This window comes from Apteryx mantelli, chromosome 9 (assembly GCF_036417845.1).
Source record: "Apteryx mantelli isolate bAptMan1 chromosome 9, bAptMan1.hap1, whole genome shotgun sequence".
In the NCBI taxonomy this organism is placed as follows: domain Eukaryota; kingdom Metazoa; phylum Chordata; class Aves; order Apterygiformes; family Apterygidae; genus Apteryx; species Apteryx mantelli.
The window spans coordinates 21,137,672-21,150,992 of record NC_089986.1 but is presented as its reverse complement, the minus strand read 5'-3'; the positions used below and the strand labels follow the sequence as shown (position 1 = coordinate 21,150,992).

The following is a 13,321-nucleotide window of genomic DNA, read 5'->3' as shown; positions in this document are numbered from 1 at the left end:
GCTCACAGCCCGCCTTAGGTGAACAGGGGTGCTGCACTGGCTCCCAAAGGGGGAGAAGGAGAACATGGAGGGGGAGGACTGTCCACCTTCCCCTCCCACAACCTGCACCCACCCTTTTGCACAGCACCAGGTATAAATATCTTTCCCTTTCTCTGTGGTGTTGGCTTTTGGCTCTCCACTGAGGCCGCCATGGCTGGCGCAGGGCTAAGAGGGCCAGAAGGCAGAAACCACAGTCAGGGCTGGAGAGAAGATGAGGAGGAGGCGGCAGCAGCAGGGATCTCACAAAAGAGAAGGAAGGAAGAAGTAGTTTGGGGGTTAGAAGCCACTGAGGCACCATCACACACCACTGAGGCCAGAGGACATCATGGTGGTTCTCTCCCCACCTCTCCTCAGGCCCCTTCCCCCTGAATATACTTGTGCCATCCTGCACACTGGGGACACATCACCCATGCACTGAGTGCCACCGATGGGCCCGTTCTGCCCAGCTCCCACACGCAGCAGCACTAAGCGCAACGGCAAGGAGTCAGGAGCCTGCGAGGGCTGGAGTGGATGTGCTCAGCGATGCGTCCGCTCAGATCCTCAGCGGGGAGCACGGTGGCCTCGGTTCCTTCTCCACCCTTCTCCAGGCAAGTACAGGCACAAGACAAAAAGCGCTGAAGGGATGGCGGTTGAGAGGGAGAAGGGGCAGGGGAACATCTGAATACCAGGTAAAGCAGGGAAGGCAGGGAAAGTGTCTCCCACCTAAAACCTGAAGGCATTTTGCAAGAAATTTTCCTGGAAAATTTTTCCTGGGCTGGCATCAAAACCAGAAAGTATCATTTCAGAACATACAAGCATGAGAAAATACCCTAAGTCATATCCACTTAACTTACCATAAATATGCAGTAAAACACTGAATGTGCATAGCCAACAAGCCAATAACATACAGGCCTCTTCTGCCGAAATCACTCTCTGCTACCTTTAAAGCAGACGACCTCGCTGCTTATGAGGCGGGCAACTGAACAAAATAGTCTCTCATTAGGCACCAACTGATTCAGGTAGGTGCCCCCCGATACTGTTTGTATCAAAGCAGTGTAAACACTCTACTAACATGTTCAACACCAGACAATGCTGTCAGAGATGCCAATTACGGAAGAAGGCAAGTATTTTCCATGAATGCCAGCTTAACCTCCTCCAAAACAGCTATGCACCATGCCCATAATGAGGCTGAGAGGAAATGGGAGGGTGCATTTAAAATAGAGATATGAAACCTTTTTTTTTTTTTTAAGACAAAAATTTTCATACCATCCACACAGTGGCTCCAACAACAAAATCCAACAGCAGCTAGACACACTCAGCTAGACACCTGATTCTGGGGCAGAGAAAGCCATGGGGCAGAGAGGGAGGGAGCATGCAAACAAATGGAGAGGTGCGAGTATGGCCTGACTTGTACCCAGTATGCACAGGCATATGAGAACAGTGGCCCACTTTAATCCCAGGCAGGCCATACACCCGAGGATTTAAGTGACAGTCTTTGTACTGGCCCTATATTGAATGAATTCTAGTCACAGACTGCATGCAGAAAACACACCAGGAAAGAGAAGGTAAGGGGAATTAATCCTAATATCAAAAGAAATATGAAGAAATCAACACAGGTGTTGCAGAACAACTGCTGGTAACTACCACCTGCTTTTTAAAGGATTCTTCTTAACTAATGCAAAAAAGAAAATCCATGGGTTGGATTTTAATTGAATCATTCTTTGGGAGTCAGAGGAACCCCAGTGGGGAGGGTAGGATTGGAAATCCGGTGATGTTTACAAACCCTCCCAAGTTGTCCTAGAGTCCCCCAAACCTCAAATCAAAGGAGAAGATTCTCTCCACTACAGAAGTGCATTTTCTTCAGTCTCTGCCAACCCCTGCTTCCCCAGCCTGCCAAAATACAAGACCCCCCCCCCCCAAACTAGAACAAAAGGTCACTGGGGAACTTGCATTAAATACAGACACATTTAACCCGTACTTAAAGTGCTCCAGCTAGCTTTTGGAGAATAATTTTTCTTGATCTCATCTCCGCTGAGCCATTGGGCTCACCACATAGCTTCAACTTAGGCTTAGGAAAAGCATAAGCACATATTATGAAACATTCAAGAGCCCTAAATTTCATTCTTTCTTACAAATTTGAAGAATATTCATCAAAATCAGCTGACATGCATGAGTTTATTCACAGAGGCAAAAGCAGGTTCATCAAGCAGAAAATACACGAGCCAACAATGCATCTAAATAATGACAGTTTCAAAAAAAAAAAAAACCCACCCCAACATCTACTATGTTAACCGAAACCAAAGATAATAGACCAAGATTTTTCTTTTTTTGCTGTGCTAAACATATTTAGTCATCCCAGTTTCAGAGAGAGACATTTCTGTACTACTCTTGTCAATAAATAGTAACACTTTGAAAGGAAGCTTTTTTCCTCTATTGTATCTAACTTCATTGCATTCATTAAATTTCATTTCATCTACATCATTTAATTTAGGTCAACATGTCAAAGTAACCTAGAATCATGTTTGCTTTAAGTCAGCCAACACTACTCTCCAAGATGAACAGCAAACAAGCCAATTTCAGACTCAGCAATAGAATCGCCTTGTACTTCATCTACCCAACACAAAGTAAGAAGCAGAGAACTACAGTCACAACTAAGAAAATAACTGTAATGTTGACAGTTGGCTAACTATCTATATAACGTACATATCAACAACACAGCAGCAACAGTGGAAGAAAATCTATTAATTAGCTAAGTGATAATTTAAAATGAACTTGAAAATTGGCATAGCTTTTTCAATTTTTGAGTCCTCTTGTCTCAAGTCTGCAGAAATAAAACACTGTTTGGCAGGGACGGTGGAAGAGAGGTAGCCATCTCCATTTCCCCGTATTTGCCTGGGATCCCCATGATGGTGGCTGCACTGCACATTGCTGTCTGTACAGTAGGAAACTGCACATGTCAAAAACAGCCCAGATTTCCTCACTGGGTGCATCTTTCTACAAGCTTATGGCATATCTACATTGTGGCATCTCAAAGCACTACCCTGTGCTCCAAAACATGTAGTATTGGGGTTCCAAGTAGAAAAAACTTCCTGAGTTTCTCTGGTGAGAGAAAGGCTCTGGAAGGCTTCGCTGATGTGCGTTATCGTGCGTCACTACTGCAGCTCGGCACTGCTGAGCCTGTCGTGTTCTGCACAGAACGGGACAGTTTGGGGAGCACCCACTTACAATATGCAGGCACCCAGGGGATTGGGCAGGCAGGTCTTGTTTTCTTAGATTTTAGAGGAGAAGGAAAAATTGCCCTTAGATTAGTGAGACTGTGGAGCAGTCTCAGCCAGGCAAATTATTTGGCTACATGTGGCAGGATTGCCCATGATAGAAATGAACTCAAAGATAATAGTTCCAAGGCTCTGTTAGAGATTTACTGCATGATCTTGAGCAGTCCCTATTGAAAAAACAGGGATAAAGCTGGCATTTGCCAGTGTAAGAATGCACAGCTGGTATAAGCCAGACAAATGTTCATCTAACTTCAGAAAGTTACTGTCGAGTTCTGTGAAATGCAGTCCTGAACTGGAAAGCACTATGCATACATTAAATAAGCCTGTTATTTGTGTAATAATCACATCTGTATCACTATTTCATAGCCTTTTGACCTTGTACTAGAAATGTTGCAAACATGTTTTGACTTCTAGCAGTGACATACACACTGCAGAACTGCCTGTTAAAAACCACAACAATATCAAGCCTTCTCTCTGCCCAGCCTCCGGCCGCCACAGCTCACGCAGGGCTCAACAGCCCCGATTCTCCTGCTCTTTCCTCCTGCTATTCGTTCGCTCCCTTCCAGACCCCTTATGTAACCTTGGGTTGCAGGCAAGGGAGAAGTTAATGCAGCTTCTATAAACCAAGATCATTTCAAGTTACTCAAGCTGATTCACTTCCCATGAATTTAAAACAAAGTGTTAGTCAAGTGTCAGATTCAAGACATTATTAGAAACTCTACATTTAAATCAGAGTGCATAGGTCTCACAATCTACTAAATGGCTGCCTGGGGATTTCATATTAAGAGCTTATTTGCACAAGTTTCACCAACCTGACCAATCTTTCTTGTAGCTCTCTTCATTTCTTTCCTTCGCTTTGTTGTCTTCTTCAGTTTCTCTTTCCCCACAAAGTCTTTTCTCTTCCCCCCCATTTTCTCAAATGTTTTTAACCTTTCTAGACCATTTTCTTCCTTTCTGTCTGTCTGTCTCCCCCCCCACCCTCTCTGACGCTTTCTTCCCTTATCTCCTTTCCCTCCCTTCTGCATCGGTTTTCCCCGGTGCAAGTCTCAGATGAAGTTCCTAGAACCGCTCAGGAGAAGAATTTGGCCCTTTTGCCCATCTGCAGAGGAGGCAGCCTCGCAGCTGGAGAATTTGCAAGCTGTGCATTCCTGTCCATGCCCTTTGCTTGGGTTTGCTCTTGCATCTGGGCTCCAGCAGCCAGCTGAAAACCATCAGATCCTTGTCAGGTCCACACCGCAGCAATGTCCTTGGGACATAGCTGAAGAACAGCTATGAAATTACTCATCAGACACCTCTGACATTGAGCAAACTGCCGAGAAAAGAAATGGGTTAAGAACAATGTGGGTCTCGCCTTTTCTTTGAGGAAGCAAGTGATGTTACCCAGGTTACTAATGAAAGTTTGGAATACAGGCTCATAAGCAAGGTTCACAGGTAAAATACAAACATGTTTAATGCCACAACATGTTAGGAAACTTCTGTAAATGTTCCTAACATCCTAAATCTACCTGACAAGCTACCTGTCCTGAACAGACCGTAACTGATCTCCAATGCAAAGGCTCAGACAAGCAAATCTTCTCACAGCATCTAGACTGCAGATATTACTCCATCATTCCTGAATACTAAAGAAACTCTCACTGCTCCCCCCAACTGCCAGAACAGGGACAAAGCTTTCACTCTATGCATATGCTTTCATCTTTGCTTGCTTCTAAGATTATTTCACTGGGCTATCACCTCAGCTTCAATCAAAGGAAAAAAAAAAAAAAGAAGATAAGAAAGCGCAAATAGATTAAAAAGTCTACAAAGAAAGAGACAAAAATTTAGTAGATGGCCTGTAAAGACTGTGCATGTACACATATGTACAACCACATATAGTCTATTTTCTATATAACAACACAGTATGTTCACTGTCTGTATAAATGCCTTACTTCACTTCACCCTGGACAAACACTAGAGATCAGAATATCATCAGAAGAAAGGATCCACTCATACTTCAGTTTCAAAAGTACCTCTGTCTATGGAACAGCTCAGTTAACTTTGTTTGGAAGGTACAGTGCTTTCAGGGTAAACTCCATTTCATTCATTGGCCTTATTTTGTACGTGGAAGTCCAATTCAAGCATAGCCATGTGATAAGAAAGGACCACAACATGACCCAGCAGTATAAGCATTGTCAGAGCTCTGTTATCATGATCTGGGATACTAAAGGAATGGGTCTTCTTTTTGATGCCACACTAAATATAGATTATTCATCTTTAGAGACAATGACACAAACAGTTTTGGTTTCACTTTTTAGAAGATGGTGAAAAGAAAGCAGAGGATGTGTCACTGGAGTCATAAAGAAACCACCAACAGTTTGATACCTACCTTCGAAATTAAAAAACAGTTCTAAAACTAGAAATACGCAACTATAACACAAATCAATTTTTTTATTACTTATAAAGAACATGCCACATCAAATACACATTTGAAATGTGTAATCTGCTCTTTCAAGGAAGAATTATGCAGGCCCAAGGTAAAACAACAAAGGAGAGAAAGCCCGTTTTTGCCAAGAGAAGGCCATGCAATCCCACACTCCACCGTGGAAACACAGCCAGGAAGAGGCCACTGGACACCACAGCTTTCTGTGCTCAGCTGTTGCATGATGGAAAGAAACCTCTGCCAAAATAAAAAGACACGTGGAGCAACAGCCCAATTCCAGACTACTATTAACTTGTATAACTATACAAGAGAGAGGAGGAGCAAGACCCTCTCACTAGTCAATTATATATTTTAAAAGAAAAGTGTTACAATACTTCATGTAAAGGACGAGTACCGCAGCCAGCAGCACCTAGACAATTCAGCTGAGGTCTGGAAATCATGGCATGACATAAAGTTAAGTGCTAGCTAAGCAGCCACCAACCTGCTTTCCAGAAGCAATGACCAGCCCCTCCTACTTTAAAAACTCCCAGTAAAATACTAGTGCAGGTGCAGGCAAAACAGACAAATGAATTTGCCATTTGCGAGCACAACTACTCAGCTTGAGTGGGCGGCTGCACTTAGTGTTCACAGAGCAGTTATCAAACAAGCATTTTCTATTAGAAGATACAAACAATTCTGCAACAAAGTTTCAAAATACAATAAACTGTTTACCTCCTGCCAGATGATGTTTAAAGCAAACCTATCCATTTCACTGACCAGTCTTACAGATTGCCTTTGCTAACTAGAAGAGAGGAGGAATTGCTCACAGGAAATAACCAGGCAATCACCAAAACCACCTGAGGTGCTTCTGCCCCCCCACTCCACCTGCTGAAGAGCTGGGTAATTAATGCTGAATATGTTACTTCTGTTAAACACTGCAGCTACTAATCCCTACTAAACAAGACTGACACATATGGGACACCTTCAACCTCTGTTCCCACATTCTCTCTTTCAGAGCACTGAAGAACTTTCTCTCTTAGAGAGTTCAACTCCTAGTGACAAACACATTTCTATTTCTACCATCCCCATTCCCCTGATTACTCTGGCACTTTTTCCTGCCTACAAACAGCATTTTGTGCTGCACACTAGCAGCTGTTTTTTCCACATTAAGTGGATAAGTATTAACAAATGAAAAGAACAGGTAAAGTACACAAAAGAAAAACAACACACTTGAAGACAGTAAAGGACTAAAACATAATTCAATACTCTACTTTTCTGTAATACAGTTAATGTCAAACAGGCATTTGATCCCAAGGCTCTTACCAAATCACTACGATACAAAAGACCCCATTGTAGTTGCTGTTATGCGAACTGCTCACAGAGGCCCAACAGCAAGTTAATACAGGACATATGCAAAAGCAGTACCAGAAAGTTTAATTCACCCACCTTTACACTTTCTCTGCTTGGTAGCAGCCAGATATTTGCCGAGACAGCAGCTGTGAAAACTTGCAGGACACTCTAACACAAGTCAGGTTCAGCATAACTGGAACCCAAGATGCAGGTACATCCTGGACAAGATGCAAGGAGAACCAGTGCATCCCATGATAAGCCCAAAGAATCGATAAGAACTTTGGACAAATATGGACTTTAAAAATTAGCATTAGAGATCAGAAGCTGAGATGAATGTCCATTATTTTATATATATATATATATTCATGTATGCATTTGCATATATATAGTGTAAAAGAATACCTTCTCTCTTCAAAAGAGGTACACCACACCTACCCCAACACACATTTCCCCTACAAACCAGGTAAGACGGGTTAAGAGGAACACAATAGCTCCCAGTATTTCTCACAGATTACACTGTACTTTTCTCTTCTAGGGGAATATTTGTTTCTGGTGCAAAAAAAACCAGTACAAGTTCAGCCAGAACACTGAGGTCCTTCCAGCCCCGGCACCCCGTGCTACCAACACGGAGACGGTGCCTGCCGTCCCAGCGGCACGGCCCCACGCTGCAGCCCTCGGCCCGGCTGTGGACAACCCGCAGTCCCAGCTGCTGCAGCCCAGGGATCTCCTGCCTGTTAGCCAAGAAGCGATAGTTACTTGTGCACCTCCTTAGTCAAATACGCTGCAACTTGCAGGAGGTTTACTTAAACTACCCCACTGTTTCTCCCTATCTTCACGCTAGGGCCCAATTTCTCATAGTTTGTGGAGCTAGAAGAGATTTAATTGTAAAGACAATAGCTTTGTACCCTGGCATGAGGTTCTCAGTATGAGGAATCATTTAAAAATTTGCCTTCCACAAGCAATGTTACTGGCAACCCAAAACAATATCGTGAAAAGATGGTGACTTCATTAAGATTACCTGAGACATACATATTCAACACAGCAAGCAACCAAGACTTCAGAACCATTACACCTGCTGGTGAATAAAATGTAACATCTGGAAGTCCCTAACTGCCCCCACTGAGGAGTATATCTGAAACCAGAATTGGGCCTGGCTTCTTTAAATCTTAACTTTAGTATCTTTAAAAGACCATCTTTGCAGATCTGACAGCATTTGCTTTAGAAACCAAACCAAAGGGCCTGATGAAATCCAGCAACAGCACATTTCATCAGTCAGCAGGAAGTCAGACTCACAGAAATGATATACACTGGGTTTTGCCCCACAACTAAAGTCTTGATGTTTTAAAGAGAGACTGAATAAAACGTAACTCAAATGCATAAGTAGTAATTAACTGTAACATTCTTAAATTAGCAGTGCAAGGTCTGTTAGCAACTTCTTAAAAAACCCACTTTACTCAATGGAACTAGATCATCAAATTCAGATTTGCTTCATCAGTCTCAATCCCTGGTTTTCTTGAATTACTGCAGTTGAGACAGAGCACAGTAAAAAAAAAAAAGTGCTTATAATATCATCTCATTTATAATACTTTAAGATGCAATTAGAAAATGCACTAGTTTAGCCAGTACACTGATTTAAATAGACTCCTTAGTGCAAGACTACTCAGCAAAGTGTTTGAGCAGAGCCCTAACCAAGCTTGATGGCTCCTAGACTGTTTCCACAAAAACTTTATCAAGTTAATGTATCCTATCAGACAACGGCCCAAATTCTCATCTCTACATGCCCAGAGGGCAAGACCGGGCAAATCTGCCAGTCATATAGCTGTGCAGACACTTCAGGATTTTGTCAAGGGCAAAGGGCACGTAGACCTTTTCCAGGAAGACAGGAGAGACAATAAGCTTCTACCAAGCTTTGGCAGGTCGGAAACTTGGAAGTGTTTTATAGAGACTTTTAGAGTTGACTTCAGAAGCCCTGCAAATTTGGTGACATAAAGCAAGCCACCTGTGTTTGGTGCACAGATGGCCAGGAGGCGTGAGCTGGCTGCTGCCGCCTAGCGGAGCAGGCCATTCTAGCGCTGCTCTCCGTTCTCAGCGGACAAGGCCCCTCAGAGGAAGAAAATGCCCACTAAGTTTGTGGGAACATAGTTGCAGAAGTTGTTTCCTGTTTTAAGCGAAAGCCAGTAAGCGTTGCACTTAGTAACTTCCCTGGCATGGAATAAACTTCGATTAGCGATGACATTTCATTGACAACTTACTTTCTTCTTTCAGCTTTTACTCTACTTAATGAACTATCTTGCTTGAAAAACTAGAAAGGAAAATATGTGTTTGAATTACATGAGTCACAGAAATCATGATATACTTATCATCTGAGAAGGAGTCATCTATCCCTCATAACACATGGCTTTAAAAAAGTCCACTGGGGTCTTAATATAAAAATGGCTAATAAATGATTCTCAAAGGTAGATGGACATTTCTTTGTGAACCCCAACAATTTGTTATCCATGCCTAGCAGCTAAGGAAATTCTTTCTTACAATCACGTAAGAGAATAGAAAATTATATTAAAGTAGTATAATAACAGTTTGCATCCCTTTTATGCTATTCTAATGCCTGGGAGAGGTGGACATTCTGGCCTCACGCACTGTGATTTAGAAGAAAAAGCCACCACAGAGACTAGGGGCTCCGGGCAAGACTTCGCCCCCCCCTCCAAGGGATTTCCAGTGGAAATCACCACAAATGTATGCACATTTCAGTAGTTATAATTATATACAAGCACCCGGGCTGTGAAGTACCTAAAAATCACACAACTGACAACTGCTTACTCAAAGTGTTTGGTTCCCCCCCCCCCCCATGCACATTAGGCTTATTTTGGCACTGATATTTGGGTCTTCATATTTCACTTAATCTGCCTGTGCAAAGCTCACTCAGAAAAAAAAATAAATAAATAAATAAAAGACAGAATTCAAGTGAAAGCGATGCACGGCTCGCTCTCGAGCAGCCAGGCGCAGCGCCCCGCCGACCCCGCTCCGCGCCCCCGCTCGGCCCCGCCGCTCACCCGCAGCTGGCCGCGGCCGCTGGCGGCGGTGGCGGCGACGGCCGCGCTGTGCCGCAGCTCCGCCGCCTGCCCCGGCCGCAGCAGGCTCCGCGTGAAGCGCCGCGTCCGCTCGCCGGCCATGGGCGCCGGCCGCCCCTCGCTCCGGCCGCCGCCGCCGCCGCCGCCGCCCGCGCCGCGTCAGGAAGCGGAACTGGGGCTTGCCCCTCTCTCCGCCCCGCAAGCGCCGCGCTGCGCCCCGCCGCGACGCGACGCGACGCGCCGGGGGTGCGGGTGGCTCCGACGAGCCGCCCGCGCCCCCGGCCCGTCCCGTCCCGTCCCGTCGCGGCCCGTCCCGTCGCGGCGGGGGCGCTGAGCTGGCGACAGCGGCCGCGTGGCCGGAGGGCTCGGCGGAGGCTTTCCTGGAAGGCTGCTGGGCGAAGGCGGAGGGGAAGAGCTGCAGCTGGCGGGAGCTGGGGGGCCAAGCGGCAGCCCGGCCCCCCGGCTTCGTCGGAAAGCGGCTCCCCGGTCAGCCGGGCCGCGGGCAGAGCTGATGGGAAGCGTGTGCCGAGCGGCGACGGCCGCGGTGGCCCCCGCGCTGAGCGAGGCTTGACGTGTTCCCCCAATTCGCTTGGCGTCGTCGTGCCTTCGTTCGGGGGAACTGTGCTGACGCACGGCCGGGCCTGGCCGTTGGGCCCACAGAAGTTGCACAACAGTCCCAGCTCTTGCCCCAGCATCGTGACTGTATCCTCCATTATCGGAAACACTGCCTTGTGTCTCAACACGAAGCTGCAACGTGGGGCATTTAGCATTGCTCTGAGAAGCGCGTTTGAATTTCCTCACTCAAGAATACTTAAGTTGCCGTTTATGATGTAGTATGTTTGTAATTTAGTTGCAGTGGTAAGTCTGGAAAAGGAGACAACTGCGAGTGACCACACATTCGAGTAAATAGCAATCAGTGTAAGAAAAAATTGAAATAAAAGCTAAAGAGCTTCATATGCGTATAATCCCTAAAAAGGCAGTGACGCTGCACAAGTGTGCAGGTGGCATCTGAATTTAGGACTAACTAGGCACAAAACCCAACAGTATTAGTTAACATTTAGTTAGACTGCTGTATCGGGTACTAAATGCTGCAAGTACTCCTGGTTTACACATTACCTTCGCCGAAAGGACCCTGTCTGTTTGGAGGTAATTGGCTGTAAGGCACTGGAGGTACCAGGTTTTGCACAAATACGTACTGGGGAATGACCTGGCCCTATGTTTCGGGACTTCAGCTGGTTTTGGCCAATGTAACTTTAGGCTTTCTGACTTAACTTTTTCTTCTTTTCTTGATACAACAATTACTTTTTTAAAAGACTATATCAGGTCATTTACTTATCCCTCCTTAAAAAGTAATGCAAAAAGAAAACAAAAACTGCAGTAACTCTTTCCACTCTCCATACCCCTGACCTAATAACTGAAGCATGACCAACAGAAATATGTCCGTCTGCTACAACTTCATTGCAACCTGTGCAGAGCTCCCAGTTCTCTCCTCCAAACTTACCAAAGATGCCAAGCACAACTTAGCAAGGATACTACTGCATCATAGCCGAGAGTTTAAGTATTTGTCTGCAAGGGAAAAATTTCCCAGCAAGGTGAATTATCTGAATTGTGTTAAATGCCCCCAAATTGGTTCATAACAATTAAAGATATGAGTTGAGATATTTCTACCATTCAACAGGTATTATTATTATATATGAGAATGAGAGAACTATCAAAAGCAATAAACTGACTGACTTCTAAAAAATGTATACATCATACCCTGTTAATACTCCACCCTTAAAAAACTGTTAGCTTGATAAGCATGTAATTAGTGCAAGTAGCAGTAACAACAGAATAGTAGTTTGGGATATTCTGTATGTCTTGGGCTGGAGAACTGGAGTTACAGAAACAAGTCATTCTTAAAATGTGAGTCTGAAGGCTATTCCTACAACTGCTTATGACTGATCATAGAGTTCAATGACTGTAGTAGTGTCATTAATGGAGACCAATTTTAGTCTCACATATAATGGCTGGCAGTGAGTGTCTGGACTGAATTTCCAACTTAAAACCAGCTTTGGATCTTGAACACTTTTCCTCAAAACTCAGGAATTTTTGGAGCAATTTTGTTTCAATATCATTACTAATTGGAAGCAAAATCTTAAATGTGCAGCGGCATTAAGTAGTAAGACTGTGTAAGCTATGTCTCTTTTTAGCAACATCATGAAAACGATTTTCATTCACAACTGTTTGGTAGCTAAAATGGAACAACAGTTCCACTTTCTCACATGCAAAACAAAGAACGCCTCCCCTGGTACTCATTTCCCAAAGGCATATAGCAGGAATAAACAAAACACTCAGCAAAACTCAGTTTAGGTCGGTCTCTTTAACAGATTTGATAATTTAAAATTTCAGATACTGGTTCTTGAAGCAGATTACATGAATTTATCATTTTAAATACCTGTACTTGCAAACTCACCTGGTATATTGTTTTAGTCTTCTAATGTAGAGAGCTAGCCTCAGTATCTGGGGATTTCAGACTATGCCAAAGAGCTACTGAGTTAAAAATCATGTTAAAGAATTAACTTTCCTGTGCTAGCAACCGTAACATCGATTATTAGATTCTGTGTTTTGCAAACAGCTGTGTCGGCAGTTTAGTGACTTCTTAGAATTCTACCAGAAGCGATAGGATGCCACATGGTCAAAAGAATTCATATTCTTACATATATACAGGAAGGGATTCTAAACCCTAAAGAATGTTTAACTTGATTATATAGCACATTTAGTTCTTTGCAGCTCAGATAATAAAAAACCACAGCAGTCTGTTTCTTTTTGCAGTTAGTGTGGGCTGATGTGATACAAAACTAAGGTCGTAAACAGTGACAGAAGCTGGGGGGGGAGGGCAGGTGTTACGTCAATGAAAAAAAATTATTTGTTGAAATTTGCGCATCAGCTTAGAAATATAAGAAAGCTAATGACTTCTGGACTAATGTCATAAATGAAGATTTCAGGGACAAGAAACTTAATTAAAAGTATTTTAGCACTCACATTCCCATTGTGTATTATCTGATTATTACAAATGACAGCATTGCACAACCTGTAATGATTATGTTACCTTCAGAACGTGACATGCAAGCAGCCCATAGGCGCTGTTCCTTTACAGGAAGATTAAGATTGCTGTTGAACACCGTTCAGTCTATCAGGGTGGAATGCATCTTCACAGCAGCGAGGATTGCTTT

General features: G+C 43.9%; 1 protein-coding gene across 4 annotated transcripts in view; it reads right to left on the bottom strand.

The window, feature by feature from the left end:
* Positions 1–10,223, bottom strand: part of DOCK10 (dedicator of cytokinesis 10) — a 171,995-nt gene extending 161,772 nt beyond the window's left edge. For 3 of the 4 annotated variants that reach the window (XM_067301913.1, XM_067301915.1, XM_067301914.1), the window contains exon 1: positions 4,106–4,136. In XM_067301913.1, the coding sequence (XP_067158014.1) occupies positions 4,106–4,135 (30 nt within the window). In that variant the 5' untranslated portion in view covers position 4,136. Of the gene's footprint in view, positions 1–4,105; positions 4,137–10,088 lie in introns of those variants that run through there. The other variant, XM_067301916.1, reaches the window with a different exon arrangement.
* Positions 10,224–13,321: the final 3,098 nt, after the last annotated feature.